Below are 9197 nucleotides of genomic sequence, written 5' to 3' on the forward strand. Positions count from 1 at the left end.
GTTCAATTTTGCCAGCAATACCCTTGATTGTACTGTATGGATGTGATCTAAACTGAAATCTAGAAAAAGAAATACTCTTGCAAAAAGCTAAAGAATTAATACATTACTTTGATTAATGTCCAGTTGTATATTTAATATTATACAAAGAGCAACAGTCTGATTACAAATGACATTTTTATTAGGAATTATTTTTAATGTGATCTACAAAAAACAAAAAATGACAGCATGAACAGACGACTAATGTCATCACACTCTGTAATGGTCTGACCTACCACAATGAATTCCACTAAGAAGTGGTGGGGAATCTGGACACACAAGCACATTATTTTACAATATAAAACAGAAATGGCCCCATCTATTTGATATACCAGATGGCAACCCATGCAGCACCCTCCCCTCTTCATTCTCTTTACATATATGTTTGGGCAGAGATCTTCAGCTGCCAGATGATTCCAACTTTTATACAATCTGCTGTGTAAGAGGTGTGAACCGGGAGGGATGAGGAAAAGCCAGACTGAGGGTTTGAAGAGAAGACCTGTCAGTGTTTACTCTTCTTGGATTTTTTGTGAGACCTGTGAGGCGACCTTGATTTGGAGCGAGACTTTTTCGCCGATTTCTTAGGTGTCCTGGAGCGTGACCTCCTCGATCGTTTGGGCGTGCGAGGTGAAGAGGGAGATCTGCAAGGAAGTGCATTTGCATTATGTCAGAAAAATCAGGAGTTCTATAAGTCTCTCATTGCAATATCGAGGTGGGAAATCTTCATACCTCTTGGAGGACTTTTTGTTGCTTGAACGGGGGGAGTCTTTATGAGTGGAACGGGAGGATGTGTCTTTGGAGTAAGAGCGGTCAGAGCGCTCCGAACGTTCTGATCGAGGCGAGGATGACCTGCCGCGCCTGCTACTGCTCCGTGTTGGGCTGGGTGACCCGCTGTGACGCCGCTTCCTATCAACCGGAGGGGACAAATATCTGTCAGATAGGAGATTAAATGTTTTAAGAGGAATGCTGAAATAACGGACCAATATTGTTTAATCAATCAGGCAGTTCGTCCAACTAGCCAAAGAATAAACTTACCTGTCTTTTCGGGTTGGTGTGTCCTCCTCTTTTTCTTTCTTTAAGTCTTTCAGTCGTGCTTCAGCTTTTTCCTTGTCTTTTTTCTCCCTTTCTTTCTCCCGCTCAAGCTTTTCTTTCTCTTTTTCCTAAAGTGTGAAAGCATAAAATGATCAATTGATGAAATGAATTAAAACAAAAGAGGAAAAAAAAATCTTATCTGAAATGTTGTGTCATGAAGTCTGCAGTGATATCCAATACCTTTTGTAGTAGTTTGTCCCTATAGTGCTCCACCTGTTCCTGAATACTCTGGCCAGGCTTCTTTGGCCGTTTCCCTGATTCTAGTTCATCTTGAAACTTCATGACTTTAACCTGTGAAACAGATGCAATGATGTGGTCATGGTTGTATTTCGAGTTTAGCGGGTACGACCTCTGTCTAACAACTGAATACCTCTATCTCTCTGAGCTTGGTACGTTTTTCCTCATTCATTTCAGACATCTTTGACTTCATATCTGAGTCTTCTCTGATGGGGTTGGAATAACTTGGAGTGTCTGCCGAGCGTGGGCTTTTGTCATCATCATCACTGTCTTCGTCATACCTTCAGAGAAATTGAGTTAGTGGTCAATGACAATATATGTGTCAAACAGGATGTGTCGTTGCAGAGAATGTGAAACTCACTTTTTCGTTTCTTCTGGCTGCTCAAATATCTCCCACTTGGAGGTTGTCACAGCTGAGCAGAAAAACCAAATTCACAAAAAAAAGAATACATGACATTCTGGATGACACATGGCTAATTTAACCATGAAAAATGTCAAATTATGCCACTTTTTCAGTTCTCACCTTGAGACGCCAACTCTGACTCATCCACTGCTTCCCATTTAGAGGGTGCTACCTTGAAAGTGGCCTCCTTTGACTGATCAACTTCAGAGGGGGAAATAAAATATATACATTGAGGCACACGAGTCAAATCCTTTTTTCTTAAACAATTCTTTAACCTCTGCACCACTCACAAGGTATTCCATCGATGTCCTCCTCTGTCGGCCTGATAGGAACACCATCCAGGTCATCCAGGGGAGCTCCATCAATCAGTGCTCCATCTAGAGTCCCCGCATCAATTGGAATTCCATCTACATCCTCCAGTGGAGTGCCATCCACATACTCCCCGATTGGAGCCCCATCGATGTCCTCCACCGGTTCAGCCTGAACAAAAACAAAAAAAAAGTTAAAATCTCCCATTGAAAGCTCTGCCATAATATTTAGTTCTTAACACCAGCTCAATTATTTCACAATCGGAACTTGTTAACGTTTAGTAGGGGAGAGATTATTCTATCCAAAAATTGGTCATTCTTCCCTCAGTTTGACATTTTTGTAACATATGGAACATTTGTATTTTTTTTCTTTTTGCAGTCATAGGTATTTTGGACAATAACTGTGAGCCTTTGGCAGTTCATCGGAAGAAATTCGTCTGAACCTTTACTGGGATAAAACACTGTAGAGAATGGAGGAGAAACAACTCTACCCAAACAAGACAAAATGACTGGAGAATGGTGCAAGCAACTGAAAATGAAATGGTGTGGAAAAACCAAGTTACACCATTTACCTCTTGTACAGTTGGAGCGACCTCCTTCTCTGTAGAAATGTTAACTAGACCCAGGAAGATGTTTTGCAGCTTGATAAGAAAGGGGTCTGGATATACGGCCCAGTCTTCCCATGCACGGAAACATGACATCACACGTTGCTGCTCAAAGCAAAAGACAAGAAAAAATACGTGCTGAGGATAGCAAAGTGATGTGAAAAATACTTATGGTTTGCAAAGTGATTAGAGCCTTTGGTACCTTAAAGTTTTCACACTGAAGGTGGCCTTGTATGGTTTTGTATGTGGCATTTAGGTCCGAGAAAATCTGGCAGAGCTTTGTCTCAAAGCTTCAAAGAGCCAAAGAGAGATTTAGTCAATTTAAATCATAATACATCTTAAGAATTGCTCATTCAGTCCTGTGAACCACTATTAAAGTTTACAAGACACCACAACTTACTATTTTCTGTAGTAAGACGCATTGGTTACTTTGGCAGAAGAGTTGTACAGCACATCCGAAACTAGATATAACCGTGCAATCTGCAATATTAAATAGTGAGTTAATAACAGAAATAACCACGCATTCATTTAATTGATTAAAAGTAACTATTTGTCTTCTTTGGGTTTCTGTTGGGCTCAACCTTCTTTGGAAGAGGGGTCTTAAGGATGGAAAGGGACTCTGTAATGCATTCCACTATCTCTTCAGCAGCTTCTGCATGACTGAGACAGAACAACATGGCCTCTGCTATGTCTCCTCTCCGGGGAGTCAAGCCACGCAAGGTTTCTTCCAGTTTGTCCCGCTCTCTAAAAAGATGAGGAAAGAGCAACTAAGCAACTCAACAGAGCCCAGATCCATTAAAGCAGGGTATTTTTTCTTAAATCATTTTTTCAAGTATATCTATGGGGAAGCAGTCATACTCTTCTTTTAAGCAGCCTTTCTTGCTCGACTCCTCGTCTTCCTCCTCTTCATCCCCATCGTCATAAGGCCCATGGAGATACGGATTCAGGGGGGGTGGACGCCACAACGAGCCATTCTTGAACATTCTAAAGTCATCTGTTCGCCACTTTGCTGGGGCTTCACCCTAATAAAGTTGTGATTTATGGGGTTTATTACAGCTAAACTCAAAAAATGCCATCAGACTTCCGTCCTAATCTGAAGTAAGTTTACAAATGGGATTCCAACCTGCAATATGGAGTACAGCTTCCACCGGTAGTATACATGTGCTGGGCTCTGGTTCTCAAACAGAAATCTTCAAGACAGAGGAGAGAACTGCTGTCACAAGACAAACAACTTGAAAAGTAACAGTAGTTTCCATGTGGAGCTACACTGACCTGTACATGGGGTTATTAATCTCTCTGTTCATGATCATGGCTTCAAACATTGGGCCCTCACGCACCACAAACTCGATCATTCGATGGATGAGAGAGAGCAAATTCCTACAAGAAAAACACAGTTAAAGCAAACAGATTCAGAGGCCGGACTCATCACCACTATAAAAATGTGATTTATGCTTGGTGGTTGGACAGTTTGAACAGCTGCCTTTTGAACCAATGTTGTTTAACATGAACAAAAATGCTGCACAACAGCAGCGATGGCGTCCAGCAGGATGTGACTGTAAAGTGCACTGCCATGGCCAAAATATTCTTAGGTAGAACACCTTAAACAATCTACTCAAAAAAAATGTTGCAGGACAAAATATACTACTCCCAAAGTAGCTAAACAACTAAATGAAGGACGTGAAGAGGTAACATTCATTGGAAGGCAACAGTCAAAAAGTGTCACATTACCAGACATAAATTTTATATCAGTGTGCCTCTGGGCCTATGTAGAGCATCAAAGTATGAATACTGCCAGAACTAGAAACTTTTACAATAGAAAGTGATAAAAGTAAAGAAATAAAACACTAACAAACATATTTTTTGATTATTTGCGAAATGTTAAGATAGTCCCTCATATTGCTCATGTGTCTCTTTTAAGGCATCAGTGCTTCTGTTTTAAAATATTACCGCACTGCTGATAATATATTTTTAAAAAATCTACCTTCATTCAAATTTTACAGTGTTGGGTACAAGTGGAGCTGAAGAAGTTGAGTGAGACATTGATAAAAAAAAGGCATTCATGAAGAGGTTTGTCAATAAGGTGCCTTTCAATTTCTCACTCCGGTCACCCGAGAAACAACCAAAGCAGTATAGGACTGTTGGCCTAAGTTGTCTATTTACTGATGTAATATGTAATAACCTACTGTAATAAAAAGTAAAGTGAAAAATGGGAACATTGGCTTTCCTCTTTGACAATTTTGGGAAGGATACAATGTGCAGGCTGCATATAATTAGTCTAAGTGGCCAGTCAGACAGAGAATGTCTTTCATTTGACAACACAGATCACATTTACTTGTATTGGAGCCGACCATACCAATGGCAGGGTACAATTCTGTATACTTTCCCAATCCATCCCATGATGCTTTTCAGGTCCCTCGCTGCTGCAGACAGTTCAACTTGTGCTGCTCACCAAGGCCAATGTCAAAGGTCATATTTAGACTAATACTAGCAGGTTTGGATTTGTTGCCAGGGTTCAGATTTACTGAGCTCCCAATAGTGACAGAGGCCAAGGGGGTAGACGGTCTGAATGAGCAATGGTCAGAGCCGCCTTTCAAACCTACAGATCTCTACCGTCAGCACACTAAGTATGTGGCACAATTATATGTTGATGTATGAAGTGGAACTGCAATGGACTTTGGCACTGATTGTTGCCTCTATAATGACACATTAACAAAGAGCTATATAAATTTGGTTCTACTTGTATAACAGGAAATATGAGTGAGGGCGGTATGTAAAAGAATGAGTTACAGAATGAAATTACCACTTAATATTACTCTATGTGTTAAAATAATGACGTTGCACAATTGCCTCAACCATTGCTCACCCATACTGACCAGCCCCCTGTAGCATGCAGTGATCAAGAGATCGAACTTTTGGCTTCATTATGGGATGTTTTTCTAAGTTTTTACACCAATTTAAAAAAGAAAAAACATGTACCTTTCTGTTGGGATAACCACTTTGACTATGGCTTGCGACAGAGTCTGTATATGAAGTCACATCAGATAATAAACATAGAATGTGAGTATTGTTAAAAGGCAACAGGAGAAAATATAAAAATTGCATTTAAATTGCAAAGACAACAACTTTCCTTTACTGCTGTCAGTTTTACTAAAGGCCAAACACCCCTGACACTGAAATCATTAGCCATTATCACCAATAAATCAAGTGTATTTTCCATACACTAACATTCACTATGCCAACTAGTTGACATTTCAGTGCAAAACTAAATTTAACAATGCAAACATTAGCAATTACAGGATCTAAGATCGAAACGCTTACTGACCGCTCAAGATAACTGCTAACATCTTACCAGCAGAATAAACAAAGCACTGGCAAACCCCAAGAGAAAATCAAGATGCCTACACTCTAAATTACCTTCTCAAACTCCTCCTTGTTTTTAGGCGGAGGAAGCAGGGGGGCATTAGGATTCTTTAGTCTTTCCCGTGGCTGTGCGTTGAACGGAAGGCCAGAGGGAGGCGGTGGGAGGGTGTGCTCCATCATGGATGGAGGGATGTAGATGGGGTGGGGTGGAATGGGCACACCTTTGCCCCATCCTAATTTCATCTCAAAGTTCATTATCATCTTACCTGTAAAAGGAGTAAAAAGTCATTTGAACAAGTAAAACAGCAAGGGATAGCAATGTACTCAAGACAAGTACGAAATGAACAGTGTTGTCCCAGTGGACACGGAGAGACCTCACTTGCAAATAAGGCTGTTTCTGTCAAGGGGAAACAAATTGCACCGAGTTGTATTTTTAATAAGTGCTAATTTAACTGGTTTTGAGGTGCCTTTGTTCGGATTACCAACTGGTTGTTACATTATAATTGGAAAAAAAACAACAGTAATGTGTACAATATCTCTTAATATAAGACAACAGGCACACCGTTCAGGTTCTTGAGTGCTCGCTCAGCATCCCTCCTGTTCATAAAAGCAACAAAGCCACAGTTCCTCTCCCGTGCCCTCTCCTCATCTGTTCTTGGCCACATGATCTTCACACTTGCCAATGGGCCATATCGGCCAAATTCTTGACAGAGCATCTCCTCGTTCATCTATAAAAGGTAAAAGACGCAGGTTTAAGGAGGTACTGCATTACAACATAATGGAAAAGGAAGACAGGGGGGACAACTCCAAAAAAATAGTGTTCTCGCCAGACGAATAATTACTGAGACCTATTTGATTAATACCAAGATTTTACCCTTTGTACATGTTTGGATAAGAATTCACCTGTGGGTTGATGTTCCCTAAATATAAATTTGTGGTGGACGGGTCGCCAACATCATGGGAACCAGGTGCACAATCATCCAAAACTGGGGAGACACAGAAAAGAGAAAAAAATCCTTTGGCTGTCAGACAGAACAACATATTTCCTTAGCAAGAATAGGATATTCACAGCCACTGTATTAAGTCAAAATTACCACTGGACGGACGGTTTCTTCTTGAAGAACCATCCGCTAAAAGAAGCAGAAAAGCAGTATAAATTTTGTTTCAGGGCAGAAACAGAACTTAGGGGTGGTAATGGGAGAAAGGAGTGCGGCCCATCTCAGGCCTAGTTAGTACTTAATAATTAGGCAGGTATCTTGAAGACACTTACATGACCGTCTGCCATCCATGCCGCTGAGTGGCTCAAAACGACTAACACGTCCCTTCATCTTGTGTCTTTCATCTCTTTCCTCCTGTATTCTTCATAAAACCAAATTCAACACCATTAGGACAACTTTCTTTCTTATTTCTAATGTCTTCACAAACAATATCCATTTTTCTGACATCTGAACATTTCTCAGTTGGTCACAACATTTTTGTATTAAAACTTACTGCTTAAGTTCTTCTTTAAACAGCTCCAAGTTGCTCTTCTTCTTTTCCTTTTCAGTACTTTTCTTCACGGTCTTAAATAAACATACAGAAACATTAATAATTGCAATAAAGATAAACATCAAGTAATGCAATTAGCAGAAGGTAATTACAACAGTACTTACGTGTCTTTTGTCTAAGGCTAAAAACTGAGGTGGGGTTTCCAAAGGCAAGAAACTCTTGGTCTGAGACTCAAAACGGGACTTGGGCTTGTACAACTTCCCTCTCTTTTCATCAGCTGCTGCTTCCTCTGTGGGAAGAATGCTTGATGTCTCCAAATGCTTCCAATGAATTTTTTTTTAATTATCATGTCAAAAACTATCTATTACAATGGTGCGCCCTCTTCAATGTAAAAAGTCAAAATATTTGGATCAGCGAGAGTATTTTAAGTATTGATAAAAGAATCAGAAATACTTCACCTTTTGTTGCATTTGCAATGCCTCCTCGAACGAAGGCTTTGATTTTGCCCTCCCCTCCTCCTTCGAAGGCAGCAAGAAACTCTTCATAGATTTCTGCTGCTGCCCTTTCATCTTCCTGAACACAGCAATTTAGTAGAGTAGTAGAGTAGAGATACTTTATTGATCCCGAAGGAAATTAAGGTGTCTAGCAGCATACACATAATACACATTGCAATTGAGACAATTTAGAGAGCCCACATCACGACACTCACGTCACACAATTGAGTATTTGCACGTGCTGAACAAAATAATATTCTGAACTGAAAACTTACTTTTTTCTTAATTTCATCTTGTTCTTTCTTGCTTAAGGTTCTCTTGGCCACTGCCATCTTTCCAATGCTGAAAGACTTCAATTTGCTCTCCAGCAGCGCCTGCCAATGTCAACATAGTTAACAAATAAGTAGCTGCATACAATCCAACCGGACAATCCCTGATTCTTCACATGATACTGCCATTGGGCATGGTTATTTGGGCGAGGGAAAAAGCGTAATAGGACTCATATTGACATGCAACTGAAGTTAATTTGATTAACATAATAGACGTTACCGCTCGCCACAACTCGACGCGCGCTGTCATCATGCAAACAACTGCATATTTGTATTGACAAATTTCAATATTTCTTGAAGGCCCGAAGAGCTGACATTTGTTATCAAGCTACAGACGAGCTGCGACGAACAAATGTGTTTCAAGGAGCTAACTAACGCTTGGATACCGATAGGCCCAAGTTCTCGCTTACTAAATTTATTGATATAATCTAAAATACAGCTTAAGAAAGACTACCTCAGCCTAATCATTACTATATCGTCACTCTAGCCGTAAATAAATATACACGTCTGTCTGACTTGTCTGCTCTTGATCTGACTATTTTACTGTTGATCATTTGTTAGCTTAGCTTAGCTAAACTGCCAGTGTGGCTGGAGTCGGCGTTAGCTTTAGCGTTAGCATATTTGTAGTTAGCTGGTACTATTGCGTACACTAGTGTGCCATTAATCATGAAATGAACAAATAAGTGTATCTCTTTTTAATCGGAAACACTAACACAAACACTGCTTGCGAAATAACACCAAACATACAGCCAATGTAAATGCATCGAGTAAATTCACCTTAGCGCTAGCTTTTTGAGAGCCAGGCGTTCGGTCCGCCATTTTTGTGGAACTCAAAAACAATCGAT

At 40.2% G+C, this 9197-nt stretch overlaps 1 protein-coding gene across 3 annotated transcripts; it reads right to left on the bottom strand.

Annotated features, from left to right (window-relative positions):
• Window positions 1–160: 160 nt before the first annotated feature.
• Window positions 161–9178, bottom strand: u2surp (U2 snRNP-associated SURP domain containing). Of its 3 annotated transcripts, none has more exons than XM_086151105.1 (26): window positions 9130–9178; window positions 8299–8397; window positions 7988–8102; window positions 7694–7818; window positions 7533–7603; window positions 7312–7400; window positions 7136–7171; window positions 6945–7027; window positions 6604–6769; window positions 6096–6307; window positions 5658–5701; window positions 3954–4058; window positions 3805–3871; window positions 3540–3703; window positions 3263–3425; window positions 3082–3161; window positions 2884–2971; window positions 2649–2786; window positions 2059–2248; window positions 1889–1969; window positions 1727–1778; window positions 1499–1646; window positions 1309–1419; window positions 1072–1196; window positions 766–942; window positions 161–677 (listed from the first exon to the last, which is right to left on the bottom strand). In XM_086151105.1, exons 1-26 carry the CDS (start codon window positions 9169–9171, stop codon window positions 539–541), a joined length of 2910 nt encoding a protein of 969 aa, XP_086007231.1. In that variant the 5' UTR covers window positions 9172–9178; the 3' UTR covers window positions 161–538. The 3 variants fall into 3 exon arrangements, with proteins under 3 accessions (XP_086007231.1, XP_086007230.1, XP_086007232.1); XM_086151104.1 differs by having other exon boundaries at window positions 766–966; XM_086151106.1 differs by lacking the exon at window positions 7136–7171 and having other exon boundaries at window positions 766–966.
• Between the last annotated feature and the right edge of the window lie 19 nt (window positions 9179–9197).

Source organism: Fistularia commersonii, chromosome 8 (assembly GCF_037954325.1).
Source record: "Fistularia commersonii isolate RoL2024-O1a breed Wild chromosome 8, RoL_Fcom_v1.0, whole genome shotgun sequence".
Classification (NCBI taxonomy): Eukaryota; Metazoa; Chordata; class Actinopteri; order Syngnathiformes; family Fistulariidae; genus Fistularia; species Fistularia commersonii.

What these genes read in the sequence shown, in the direction of transcription:
- u2surp (XM_086151104.1), bottom strand. Translation starts at nt 9,171, where the DNA reads ATGGCGGACCGAACGCCTGGCTCTCAAAAAGCTAGCGCTAAG. An exon ending in TTTAAAGAAGAACTTAAGCA is followed by an intron (nt 7,401 to 7,532) that starts GTAAGTTTTAAT and finishes GGTTTTATGAAG; the next exon opens with AATACAGGAGGAAAGAGATG. An exon ending in GTCAGAGTTGGCGTCTCAAG is followed by an intron (nt 1,779 to 1,888) that starts GTGAGAACTGAA and finishes TTTTCTGCTCAG; the next exon opens with CTGTGACAACCTCCAAGTGG.